At 33.1% G+C, this 14,839-nt stretch overlaps 1 protein-coding gene across 1 annotated transcript; it reads left to right on the forward strand.

Annotated features, from left to right (window-relative positions):
- The first annotated feature begins 270 nt into the window (after positions 1-270).
- Positions 271-11,004, forward strand: LOC134707473 (uncharacterized). Its single transcript, XM_063567233.1, has 7 exons — positions 271-387; positions 2,921-2,963; positions 3,342-3,513; positions 4,925-5,081; positions 8,349-8,548; positions 9,875-10,023; positions 10,845-11,004. Exons 1-7 carry the CDS (start codon positions 348-350, stop codon positions 10,987-10,989), a joined length of 906 nt encoding a protein of 301 aa, XP_063423303.1. The 5' UTR covers positions 271-347; the 3' UTR covers positions 10,990-11,004.
- Positions 11,005-14,839: the final 3,835 nt, after the last annotated feature.

The following is a 14,839-nucleotide window of genomic DNA, read 5'->3' on the forward strand; positions in this document are numbered from 1 at the left end:
GTTGATAAAGTTTTCTCGGGGTACCAATCTGCTCTGTCACCCTCTCAGCTATGTGTTATTTATAATATGTTACTGCTGAGAAACTGGGGTTTGAATATCAGTTGATCAGCAAAATAAAGGTTTAATACTAGACCTCTAATTGTTATCTAGACTGTACTAATGCATGTTGTTTAAAAGTGGGCATGTAGAATAGTTCTATATTTTGTATCTATACAAACCGTTCAACTCTAATAATTGTAACCTTATCATATTGTACGGCAGTAGGTCAAAATCAGATTACAGACATATATGTATGTGCACTTTATCGTAGTTTGTCAGTTTTTAATTCTGTACACATATAAACAGTCATGCTGATACTTCTGTCATTGACACTGTCAATTTTGTCAAGTAAGTTTAGAATTTAAAAATTCTTAATTTTTTAAACGTCTTTCTATTGAATGTTAATCATAATTGCTACCAAGTAAAAACACGTATTTAGCCAATTGCATGCAATATAACTTCTTTGTTACTCCTGTAATCCCACTTGTTTTCTTTGTCCTTGGAACGTTACATATACATATAATGGTCGTTCTCTTTGAGTTTTTTTGTTGTTGTTAATTTTTTGAAATAGGGGATCTAGTAGCTTTAAAAACTTATATTTAAAGGACAAATATTTTTAAAGACCCATAACACATTTGATAGCTTAACGACAACCAAATTATTTATATATTCTATTTACAAGTTTGATCGTTTATATCAATATACAATGTTATTTCCATTGTTTTATGCAATGAAGGTCTACATATAATAGTAATGCTGCAGCTGATTTAATAAGTTTATGTAAATAAATCGAAAAAAAACTCCGGTTTCTTTATAGTACAATCTGAATAAAATTTGGATCTATTATAATTGTCATTCGTATAGTTCTGGACATAATATTCAATTTCATGATGCTTGATGTATAGGGAAAACGGAAGTATTACATTTTCCCAGCATTAGGTTGGCCTTTTGTGTACCCAAGACAGGGCGAAGGAGGTCAACTTAAGAACGCTGTGATTGGATGTATTAAAGGGTACAAGTTATTTTTTTATTTATCTATTAAAGTCATAAGAAACCTCAAATAAAAAAAAATAATGCATATGATTTTTATAACTCAATGGATAGTTTTCATTATAAAACTTATGTACATATACTTTTTTCTGAAGAAAATTCTTTAATTTATTCATATTTAGAAGAAGTTTACTTTATTTGAATAGCTTCCTTCCAGCAAGCAATTCCCCCGACATATTTTCCGTATGCAAGGTGACCTCAGTGTGACCCATCTCGTAAAAATCCGGTGACCACAATACGCATGGATGTCCTTAAAATAAACTATTATCTGAATTTACATGTTAAACACGTGCTCAATTTCCATGCTTTTTTGTTTATTTTTCGTCAATTGTTGACAAACAGGTGACAATCGTTAAACTTCGGCTTCAAAACACGAACTTTAATTACCTGCAATATTTTCACTGACCGATTGAAAAAAAAATTGACAATTATACGAAATTTACACGAAAAAAATGATAAATTCGAGCACAGAAGACTAAGTTTATGATGTTTGTATGCATTGGTTCAAGAATTGGAAGAACATTATTTTTCACCGGTCACTCGTTTCTCATGACTTTTTAATAACTGCAGTGTGTATATTTACAATATAAATTTTAGAATCTATTGAAATATTTTCTAGTGAATTATTCGAAAATGTTGCATAATTAGTAAAGGTTGAATCAAGTGCATTTGGTTACTATGCAATTATTCTAAAAATAGTAAAATCACGTGAAGGCCGCGTGGAGTCTGCATGCACAAAGCGTGATAGATATTGTTCGGAACCAAATTGCGTTCTGAAATTCTCTTGACTTTTTATTACTTTAACATATTCCCAATCATTTATTTATTTAGTATATTGATATATAATTGATAGAACTGTATTTTACGGTTTCATTTTCAGACAATGAGAATGATTTTTATAATTTTATGCGTTCAAATCGTTTTTTTAGATTTACTTTCATCAAGGACGCTCAAACCAAAACATTTGAAAGCATAGATGTATAAGTAATAAACAGGAGAAGAAGTTTATGACCAAAAGTGACCTAAAAATAACCAAGTTCAGTATGTTCATGAATGATCAACTTTATTTATATTTGCATATATTGAGAAAAAAAATCTTTGACTAGCATGCGTTAGACTATTACATTTTTATTATATTCAATTTACCATAATCAAAACAAACACAGATTTAGCTGTCTAATATATAATGAATATGTATACATACAGCGTGGAATATTTATTAGTTTTACGCATTGCTTAGTTTTACCCTAATATACATATAGATTCTACCATTGCATCGAGTGTGATATAGTATCAAAATAGCCACTATTTAAAATTTAACGATCGAGCATTTATTTTGTCCAGCAGCTAAGTTCAATATTTTGGGACAATTGATCACTTTATGGTAAAAGCACGAATCTTTGCACAGTGTTAGTAATGATGCTTATAAACATTATTGAATATGGAGCCATCAAAAATTTTCATGGAGAAATTTTATATTGCACACTATTCAGTGGCGAAATCCATTATCTAATGATTTTTTTTTTTAACAAAGTTCAATTTTCTTTTCAATTGTCGGCAAAAAGATATGTTCTTTCTATAGGATAGCATCATTTATGGTATCATTTTTTCATTACTTTACCAAAGAAAATTAAGAGAAAAGCAATAAAATTTGACTTTTGACCGATTGAGACCTGTGACTAAACGAATCAAGCGTTGAATGTAAAGAAATTATCAGCCTGGTGGGTAAAGTTCAAAGCAGATAAGAACTAGAGAAATACCTTTATACGTGCATCAATTTACTTTCCAATTTACATCATAAAATTTCAATGTTCTATCATAATCTTTGTAGATGCGTTAAGCGAAGCGTCTGTTTTAACCAGACAAGATTCAAGGTAAGCCTTTCTATCTCAGGATAGCCTACCTTAGCTGTATTTGGCAAACTTTAAGGAACTTTTGACCTCAATAATCTTCAACATCGTACTTTATTCGTATTTTGTATCTTCTTGTTAACGAAACGGGCGTCTGGTGCTATGACATAATTTAGATTCCGGTATCTATGATGAGTTTATTTCCAATTCCAAATTAAGACCTCTATTTTTTCGAAGAATCGTATTTTAATTAAAGGATTTTCCTCTTTTCTCTTTCTCTTTTTTTAATATTCTGAAGTATTCTTGTTTTTTTTTGTTTTTTTATTGTGTTATCAATTCTATTATTATATATTATCGCTTCTTTGAAATAATCACTCTATTTTCATTGTTTACATTTTACAGAGAATTGGACGAATCATTCTCTATTCGTCATCAAAATGATCACTCTCATCATGTTAGAGCAGGATTCAAATATTATTATGTGAATCACAACGGACAAATCTTAAGCTCACATGTGAATCCATCAATCAAAATAGCAGCTACCCAGTGTGTTAGTCAAACATCACTTTATAAGGTAAAGACATACATTTGATATCATATTTGATTATCAAAATACTTGTTCTATAAATTATGCATATTATTCTTAAGAAACTTCAAGAAATAGATACTAAATAGAACTAAAAATCTGAAATACATTTTTTTTTCGTTCTGGTTACCATATAATTCGGTCTTTAATTTTATAATATCATTTGAATGTTTTGAGATTGTGACACAGTGATGACTGCTGTGCCCATATTATGACTATTTCACCTATTATGTCAGTGTTGTAGATACAACGGTTATTGATGCGACTGTCATACAATTGAGATGTTTAGCGCTATAAAACCAGGTTCAATCCACCATTTTCTACATTTGAAAATGTCTTTTCCTTCTCAAGAATATGACAGTTGTTGTCCATTCGTTTGATGTGTGTATCATTTGATTTTGCGATATGATAAGCCTACGGGACATTTGTTTTGAATTTCCACGGAGTTCATTTTTTGCGATTTTACTTTTTAACCGGATTTTTGTGACAAAAATGTCGGTTATTGATTTGGGGATGTACGGCGGCCGGGCGGGGGGCAATCAAATGTTGTCCGTGCATTAACTCGTGAACCGTTCAACCAAAGCTTTTAGAATTTTAATATGTTGTTACTGACAACTAAATGAGGGTCAAGTTCAATAATGGCGATTTTGACTTTTACCGTTCAGGAGTTATGGTTCTTGAAAGATTGAAAAATGGAGTTTCCAGTCGTGTCCGTGCATTTACACATGAACTGTTCTACCAAAGCTTCCCAAATTTTAATATTTTGTTACTGACAACTAAATGAAGGTCAAGTTCAATAATGGCGATTTTGACTTTTACCGTTCAGGAGTTATGGTTCTTGAAAGATTGAAAAATGGAGTTTCCAGTCGTGTCCGTGCATTTACGCATGAACTGTTCTACCAAAGCTTCCCAAATTTTAATATTTTGTTACTGATGACAAAATGGAGGTCAAGTTCAATAATGACGATTTTGACTTTTACCATTCAGGAGTTATGGATCTTGAAAGATTGAAAAATGGTGTTTCCAGTCGTGTCCGTGCATTTTCTCATGAACCATTCAACCAAAGCTTTTGAAATTTTATATGTTGTTACTGATGACAAAATAGGAGTCAAGTTCAATAATGACGATTTTGACTTTTACCGTCCAGGAGTTATGGTTCTTGAAAGATCGTAAAATGGTGTTTCCATTCACGTTGTTGCATTTACTCATGAACCATTCAATCTAAGCTTTTCAAGTTTTAATATGTTGATACTGATGAGAAAATGGAGGTCAAATTTGATATTGACGATTTTCACTTTCACCATTCATCAGTAATGGTTCTTGTGATATTGCCAGGACACAAATAAATGTTAATAAATCCGGTTTGCAGTCGTTGTGACTGCCTCTTGTTTTATTTTAGGCAGCCCAGATGATTGGACTGATGGTAAAACACATGTCTTCCAATGTTTTTAGCGGGATTGCAACACGTGGTAACGGTGTTGGTATATTTTGTAGTAATGAAAAAGTAACAGTATTTCCAGAATTTTACTCTTTGAGAAATAAAGCCGGCTGTGGAAGTAAGTTCATTGAGTACATAAATTTCCTAAAGGTTTTTGCCAAATACAGCTAAGATTATCTATCAGCTATAAGAATGTCAAATACAACGTTAATACCATTCATAGTCTGTCGTTTAGTTTACAATATCATGTTACTGTGAAACATACCTTATCGAGGACTTTCTGATTAGTACTATGAAAAGAGAGATGAAAAATAAAAAGGGAAAAAATCTCTCCAGTCGAAGAAAAAGATCTTTAACCCATGAATAAAAATGGAAAAATAAACATTTACAAAAAGCCAAAAAGTCATCAAACACTTCTTAAAAATCTGATGACTCAGCAACATGAACGCCACCAAAAATACAGGTTTGAAATCAGGTGCTGATCTTTGTTTAAAAAATCTTATTTCTCAGCAGCAGTAATATACTGTCTATCCTATTGTATTTTGGATACAAATTTCAATAGATACGCTGCGATATTGTATTTTGGCATTATGCTCACTATAACAAGGGTAAGCACCTTTCACAAATACTACTAACATGGTTATTAGAAAAAAAACCTACTGAAGTCGATACGATACGGACACAAATTAGATGATCGGTACGATACGTCTTTGCAGATCTTTAGATACTAAAATGTTCCTGACCTGCAACCTTGTCGATTGTGGCATTTTAAATGAGTGTTCAGTTTGCCTGGAGCTTGGATCGTGCATAGCAGGAGGCAAGTTCCCTGTCAATGGACGCGGTTTCGCTTATTTTATCGTTCCCAGAGTTTTGTTTGTTAACTTGATTTGTATCATTTCTATCGATTTTTTTGATATTTTAACATCGGTAAACTTAAAGGTAGATTTCTTTTATGGTGAATTTATAAATTTAGTTTGATCACCTTTTAATTGAAAGCGATTGTGATTGTGAACATGTTTTCATCTCACAATATTTATATTTTTATTGTTAGTCAAGTTACTTTGTGCAATCGAAACAATTATTGATTATTGATATTAACGTGCCTATGCGTCTTAAGATGGGAATTTGACAGTTGTTTCCCATTCGTTTGATGAGTTGGATGTGTCTCAGTTTTCGATTTTCCCATTTTTAGCTCACCTGGCCCGAAGGGCCAAGTGAGCTTTTCCCATCACTTGGCGTCCGGCGTCCGTCGTCGTCGTCGTCCGTCGTCTATCGTCCGTCGTCGTCCGTCGTCGTTAGCTTTTACAAAAATCTTCTCCTCTGAAACTACTGGGCCAAATTAAACCAAACTTGGCCACAATCATTATTAGGGTATTTAGTTTAAAAAATGTGTGGCGTGACCCGGTCAACTAACCAAGATGGCCGCCACGGCTAAAAATAGAACATAGGGGTAAAATGCAGTTTTTGGCTTATAACTCAAAAACCAAAGCATTTAGAGCAAATCTGACAAGGGGTATAATTGTTAATCAGATGAAGATCTATCTGCCCTGAAATTTTCAGATGAATCTGACAACCCGTTCTTGGGTTGCTGCCCCTGAATCAGTAATTTAAAGGAAATTTTGCTGTTTTTGGTTATTATCTTGAATATTATTATGGATAGAGATAAACTGTAAACAGCATTAATGTTCAGCAAAGTAAGATTTACAAATAAGTCAAATGACTGAAATGGTCAGTTGACCCCTATAGGAGTTATTGCCCTTTATATTCAATTTTTAACCATTTTTCGTAAATCTTAGTTATCTTTTACAAAAATCTTCTCCTCTGAAACTTTTGGGCCAAATTAATCCAAACTTGGCAACAATCATCTTTGGGGTATCTAGTTTAAAAAATGTGTGGCGTGACCCGGTCAACCAACCAAAATGGTCACCACGGCTAAAATTAGAACATAGGGGTAAAATGCAGTTTTTGGCTTATAACTCAAAAACCAAAGCATTTAGAGCAAATTTGACGAGGTAAAATTGTTTATCAGATGAAGATCTATCTGCCCTGAAATTTTCAGATGAATCTGACGACCCGTTCTTGGGTTGCTGCCCCTGAATCAGTAATTTAAAGGAAATTTTGCTGTTTTTGGATATTATCTTGAATATTATTACAGATAAAGATAAACTGTAAACAGCAATAATGTTCACCAAAGTAAGATTTACAAATAAGTGAACCTGACCGAAATGGTCAGTTGACCCCTATAGGAGTTATTGCCCTTTATATTCAATTTTTAACCATTTTTCGTAAATCTTAGTTATCTTTTACAAAAATCTTCTCCTGTAAAACTTTTGGGCCAAATTAAACCAAACTTGGCAACAATCATCTTAGGGTTATGTAGTTACAAAATGTGTGGCGTGATCCGGTCAACCAACCAAAATGGCCGCCACGGCTAAAATTAGAACATATGGGGTAAAATGCAGTTTTTGGCTTATAACTCAAAAACCAAAGCATTTAGAGCAAATCTGACGAGATAAACTTGTTTATCAGATGAAGATATATCTGCCCTGAAATTTTCAGATGAATCTGACAACCCGTTCTTGGGTTGCTGCCCCTGAATCGGTAATTTTAAGGAAATTTTGCTGTTTTTGGTTATTATCTTGAATATTATTATAGATAAAGATAAACTGTAAACAGCAATAAGGTTCAGCAAAGTAAGATATACAAATAAGTGATACTGACAGAAATAGTCAATTGAACCCCTAAGGAGTTATTGTCCTTTATAGTCAATTTTTAACAATTTTCTTAAAATTTGTAAATTTTTATTAACATTTTCCACTGAAACTACTGGGCCAAGTTCATTATAGATAGAGATAATTGCAAGCAGCAAAACTGTTTATTAAAGTAAGATTTACAAACACATCACCATCACCAAAACACAATTTTGTCATGAATCCATCTGCTTCCTTTGTTTAATATTCACATAGACCAAGGTGAGCGACACAGTCTCTTTAGAGCCTCTAGTTAAAGGATCTTTCCGTTTTGAGGTCTACTTGGAGTTCGACTTTTTTTATAATTTGACCTTTTAGATACAATCATCTGAGTCGATCGTCGGTTATAATCTGTAATAATCTCAGAAAATCAAATGTTCCAGCAAGCAGTGTTGCTACTACTGAATATATCATGATTTTAGCAGATTTGAAAGTTCTTAAAGGGAGGGTCAAAAGTATGAGTCAATAACGAACATACAACGAATAACATGGTGAAAACCGACCAAAAGTCAAACAGCACTATAGAAAATACAACATAGAAACATAAAATTGAGCAACTAGTTTGAATCAATAGACAAACTCACAGACATTTTAAACAACCAATAATTTCTACATTTTCAAATGTTCATAACCAGGTTCTTGTTCTGGCTCATGTCGATCTACATGTACTTCTGATGGGAGAAAGATGGAAGACCTTGATGGTGTTACCAGCAGTTTGTCTGGTGTACGAGAAGATAGAATAAACTGTCACAACTTTGCTGGAGCTGAAAATATTTTAGTGCACGAGTTTGCTCACCAGGTTTACAATTACATGCCATCGTCAGATCACAACAGGGTATTTTTCTTTTACCTATTTTAGCTTATTTTTCAACTCATCAAAAGTACAAGACATGCATTATGTTCACACATGACTCAACATTGACAATTGGAAGGCTAAATTAAATGAAGACAAATAAGTTAACAAGCATTTTAAATTGTTTCAAAAAAATCACCAAATAAGGCTAGAGCACCACCAGCACTGAATGCAGTTCTTGTACAAACATTGTTTTGGTCATAGGCCATTTTGTTTTCCCGCGAAATTCGTATTATGGCGTCTACTGGCTGTAAAAGAAACTGACTCCCATCTGACCAATGACTGTTTTGTCAGCTTCTTATGTTCAAGCATATATAGTCATTATCCCATTGAAACCTGACGGTAGAGTGCCTGCCTGTAAGTACACGTCTCTATACACCACGACTTGCTCTTCGGTTGCCTCTATGAAGTCGACGAACCAATGGACGAACACTGACACGATCACCTGGAGAAACAGTGTATTTGTAAACGCGCAGATGATTTTGATAAAAGGTTGCTTGACTGCTTTATCGGAGTTCAATCTTTTTGGTCGTAAAGAATTTTCTTAGTGTATGTTAAAGGTAATTCATAACACCAAACATTAATATTTTTTTCGCTAAAGATAAAAAATATTGCCAGTTATATTTTGGTGGTGCTTAAATTTTGGCAGACTGTATATAAAATTGAAAGACAACAAATCTTTATAAACACTTTTTTTCCAGATGTAGCTGTATTTTAGCCATTTTGTTTTATTAATAATACTTCATGATCTTAGAATTATTTTATAACATACCGCGATGGCTAGAAAAAGAAAACGACAAACATACAAGCAGAAGTACACAAAACACAACATAAACAACTAAAGACCCAACAATAACTGCAGGTGATCTCAAGTGATCCTGAAGGGTAACTGATTCTGTTCCACGTGTAGTACCCGTCGTGTTGCTCATCTTAGTACACACCCGGTAATAAGTCAATGTCGTTGTACTATTTCGGACTAGTAGGTATTCATCGTTAATTCTAGCCGAGCGTTTGTTAAAATCTATTATATGAGTACGCGTGTACTACATATCTAAAATCAGATGAGCCCAATGGTATGTTACCAGTAAATTGAAAAAGATTGAAAGCTCACTCCTGTTTTGTGTTTTTGAAAGGAATCATAAAACATATTTACAGAATGAAAAGAAACCGTTAGATATGAAGTCATCAATTGCTTTTATGTCGTTGTTGGTACTCTCCTTCTTTTAGTTAAAAAAAGCAATCAATGTGTAATATTCTAAAATGATCTAATATAAACTGAAGTTTGCACGACCTGTGATGCCGTTGTAGATTGACTACGTTTATAACTACGCAAACACACATCATATATGGACTGTTGGTACTTATGCTATGGCCAACCCTACTGAATTTTGGGCTGAGGCTACTCAAGCTTTCTTCCACGTAACTGGCAGATCTGATGTTACAGGTGGTCTAAACATGTAAGTATAGTACTGTTACTATCTTTTATATATTTTTGGAAGTTTAGTATGACGTCCATTTACACTGATATATATGTTTTTATTCAATGGATAACTGAGGCCCTCTTCCGTGTGTAAGATTTTCACGCTATGCCGAAGACCCATTGGTGGCCTTCGGGTTTTCTTTGGTCAGGTTTTTGTTGCCTTGTAACATTCCTCATTCCAATTCTAAATTTTATTAATCATTGACTGAGGCGTCATTCTTCATATTTAATTAAGTGTCAATCTCTCTCTCTCTCTTCCTCTCTTCTTATAGTTTTTCATGACTGGAACAAAGTTGTAATGCGTCTACATCTCCAGTTCATATAATCACACCAACTGCTACTCCCTAAAACATAATGGAAAATTTGGAATATGTTACACCAACATGCAGTAATTAAGACCAAAATAGTTTTTGACATATTCAAATATTACAAAATGCATCACTCTTTCATCAAAATCTTCCTGTTAATCATTTTGTTGCACAAGTATTTGGTCTGCTAAGCTACAACTCGCACGCACACATGAATGATATTATTACAAAAAAAAGGTTATTTCGGCATGTTAACAGTTTCCCTTAAATGTATGCAGTTTGCATGAAAGAAAAAGAAACCAGCGGTTCGATTCAAACTCGTACGAATCTATAATACTAGTAGATGAAATGGATCATAAGAAGTCAGTAGCAAAGCATGTAACTTATTTCATATTATCTTTTCAACTTTATCAAGTATCTTATAAATGAAAATAAGACCGTTATTAATCCTTATATATGTTATGCCTATTCATTTTAAAAATTATTTTAGGTGCAACAACGGGCAATATGTATGTAGGAGTGAATCAGAAGGCAGAGCTTATCTACAGAAACGTGACCCTTGGTTGTTTGATGAATTATCAAAAGTGTACACAAATAGTCAACCCAACATACCTAGTGGACTGACTGCATGTTAATAAAACTTTGTACGCTTATAACTGGATATAATTTATGTTTGACCATAATAACGTAACTTCTCTTACAGTCCTTGGATGGTGTATACTTCCCACTAACACCATACACCATTACACCATTACACCATACACCTTGTACCATTACACCATACACGTTACACTTTTGCACCATACCCCTAACACATTACTCCATACACCATTACCCATTCTATCTACACGATCCGAAATTACCCATAATGCAATTAAATTTCAAATATTAAGATTATTATTATTGTTTATGTTCACAATTTGAAATAAACAAAATAAAAAGAACTTCGTTTTCAACTAATGAAATGTCGTACAACATCATTTACACCATTCCCGTTCACACGTTACACAATCACACCATTCCTCATACACCATTACACCATTTCCTTTACACCATACACCATAGCACCATACACCTTACACCATTGTACCATAAACCTTACACCATTACACCATACACGCTTTTTGGGGAAGTTTACACCATCCAAGGGCTGTATCTTATGATCAAGGAAGGTCTTCTAAATCTTACGATATGTTCCCATTACTGTAGGCTGCATGATGACTGTCGTAATTTGGTATCTGTTGGATAGTTTGTCATTGGCAATCATACTACATCTCTTTAACTTTATTTAGATAATTTGATAATTAGCACGGTGCAGGTGTTTTAATTGTTAAGTTTTCAGATTTTGACAAAATACTCAGTAACACTATCGTTGTGAATTAATTTATCCAAATATCGATATATGCGTCGAATTAGCTTCTAAAATTACTTTAGTATTCATTTGACTATTATAGGGAACAATGTTTTATAGGAATATAATTGTTTGAAGATAATCATCATAATGTTTTTCTTGACATTTTTAGAGATTGTAAAAAATACAAATATACTACACGACTAACAACCCTCATTCTCAAATAGAAATACTGGATTCTAGAATCGGGAATAGAGAAGCCATATGGTAACAATGACAAATTAATAATATAAGTACATGTATACTATCTACATGTAGTTCTAAATGTAACTCGATATTGAGATAAATATTAACTGTGCTCCTCGGAGTTGAATCAGTCATGGTCATCGTCATGATACATCATTTTTACTGATCTGATGCATATGAACAAAGAGGAAAAAACTTCAGTAAACATCTTTTGATCTTTTTCTCCCAAAAATAATCATTATTAAACCAAAAATACCAAAATAAAAAGATAATGGTTTTTGGTCATTATCTAAATATTTCTAAAAGTTACAATGCGTCAATTTTCAAATTTTAGTTTCTGAGACGCAATCATTGTTCCAGATGTCTTGGCCACAACCATGTACTGTCCTCTTCTTAGAAATCTAAAAATGTAACCTATGACTCAATCTGTTCTTGCAATGAACAATGTGACCATGCCTTTAGATACTGCTATAGATTACAAATGGTCAATCTCATACAGGACCTGTCGTTTAATCAAATAATAATGTAACATGTTTAATCTATGAGGGACATTTTATACAAATACATCATTTTGATGGCAATGATGTCACTTAGGTCTATTGTGGTTAGTCTGAATCACTGAACACTGACCTTCGTCCGAAGTGACTATTTAAAAGTAGCTCTATATTTTTTATATTTCTTAAAAATCCTGTTCCTCAGGGAAAATTACTGACGAACTTTGAAAGATTGAATATGTTTAGATAGCAGCCTATAATTAAGTTATTTGGCATAGATCATCGTGAACGGCACAAGATCTGTATAACTTAAATTCAAAAATTAGAACATGTGGAATGGTTGCGTTTGAGTAAACTTACCATCATAAACAAATGGAAGAGAATGTCTACAATAAAGGACACTGTTAGAAAAGAACAATAAAGAAAGATAACCCAGAATGCAATTCCATCACAACCGATGAGTTACACGCTACTTTCTTGGGGGAAACACGTAACGATTGACGAGGGATAAACAATGTTTGTGAACATGGGTCATTATAAGAACACACTACACAAATTAGTTTGAAAAGGCTTCACTCATCAGCAACACGTTCACAAATACATAAAAATAAAAACGATATCGATCTAAGACTCAATGCATTATTCTACATTTAATTAAGGGGGCTCGCGGGTCTAAATGATTTTTTTTATTTAATATAGGATTTCTCTATATTTTTCTATAAATGAACTTTATCTTATACTTAATAGAAAAATTAAATAAAAAAAATGGGTCACCGTTCATTTACTCTCACAATCTGCCTTTGAAAGAAGCATACATTTTTGTTGATGTCCTTTTTTTCTGTTGAACTAATAGGAGAAAAAACGGTAATATCGAAATAAAAAAAGAACTAAATTACAGAAATCGCTCAAATTTTACAATTATTTAGTTTATGTACAGCTTATTTGAAAACAACAATAAAAAATATAGGTCACCGATAAGTTAAAAAAGATATTTCAATTTTTATGCCAAAAAATGGCATAATTTGGAGCTTTTTCAATGATATCTACATTTTAAAAGTCACCTGGGGTCATAACAAATTGATTTTTTGGAACGATTTTTGTACCAAATGATAAAGTAACAACTACTAAAGGTTATAAATAAAATATGTATTGAAAAATTAATGTTTTTTTTTTTTCTGAAAATCTTATACCCGCGAGCCTCCTTAAACATATATAAATCTTGACAATAAATTCAGCAAATACTTTTATTCTTAAAATCTACTGAAATCAACAGCGATCTAGTCATCAAGACATTCATTACTCCAGCTGTCACTGAGGTCGTCGCTGGTGTCAGCACTGCTGCTTCCCATCCCACCACCTCTTCCTCTTCTGTCTTCGCATCCCCAACGTTTTCCATCTGAAAATTCAAAATCATGATTACAAATTTATTGCTAGTAACACTATTAGCATCACTAACAATAATCTGGATTTTGTTTCAAAATAACCACTATGTAAATTAAACCGCCCGGTGAAAATGGCTATGTTACAACAAAGTAACTTACTTTTTCTAAATATTCTTCTCAGTTTTCCTCCTGGACGACGATATTCCCGACGTAATCCGCCTACAAAAAAAATCGGATAATGAATTAGTCACCACATAGCTTGAAAATGAAATGAGACAATGTTAACCGAAATGAGCATTTAACTCGGGCACCAAAATATATTTCGTTAGTTAAATAGGACTGTATCAATCGATTCTTAAATATGCAATCATTAAGACAAATCAATTGAAAAATGAAATACAAAGATATGGTGTGAGCCAAATCTCCGTGTTGAAGGTCGTACCTTGAGCTATTATTGTTTACTTTTATAAATTGTTATCTGGATAGAGAGTTGCCTCCTTGGCACTCATACCACATCTTCCTATATCTAATTATCACATAGCTAAATGAAATGAGACAATGTTAACCTTAACTTAGCATTTAATTTGGACACAAACATGGTTTTCGTTTGTTTAGTAGACTTGTATTTAAAAACAATTCATCAATCAGAGAATGTGTTGTCTGTCAACAGGCTATAACTTAAGGATAAAAGAGGGACGAAAGGGACAGTCAAACTCGTAAATCTAAAACAAACTGACAACGCCATGGCTAAAAATGAAAAAGACAAACAGAAAAACAATAGTACACATGACACAACATAGAAAACTAAAGAATAAACAACACGAACCCCACCAAAAACTAGGAGTGATCTCAGGTGCTCCGGAAGGGTAAGCAGATCCTGCACCACATGCGGCACCCGTCGTGTTGCTTATGTGATTACAAATCCGGTAAATAGTCTAATTCGGTAGGTCAAATTCATGAAAGGGAAGGGGATTGTAGTTACGACGTAAGGAACATATCCGATATCATTTGT

The sequence above is a fragment of the Mytilus trossulus genome, chromosome 2, assembly GCF_036588685.1.
Source record: "Mytilus trossulus isolate FHL-02 chromosome 2, PNRI_Mtr1.1.1.hap1, whole genome shotgun sequence".
Lineage (NCBI taxonomy): Eukaryota > Metazoa > Mollusca > Bivalvia > Mytilida > Mytilidae > Mytilus > Mytilus trossulus.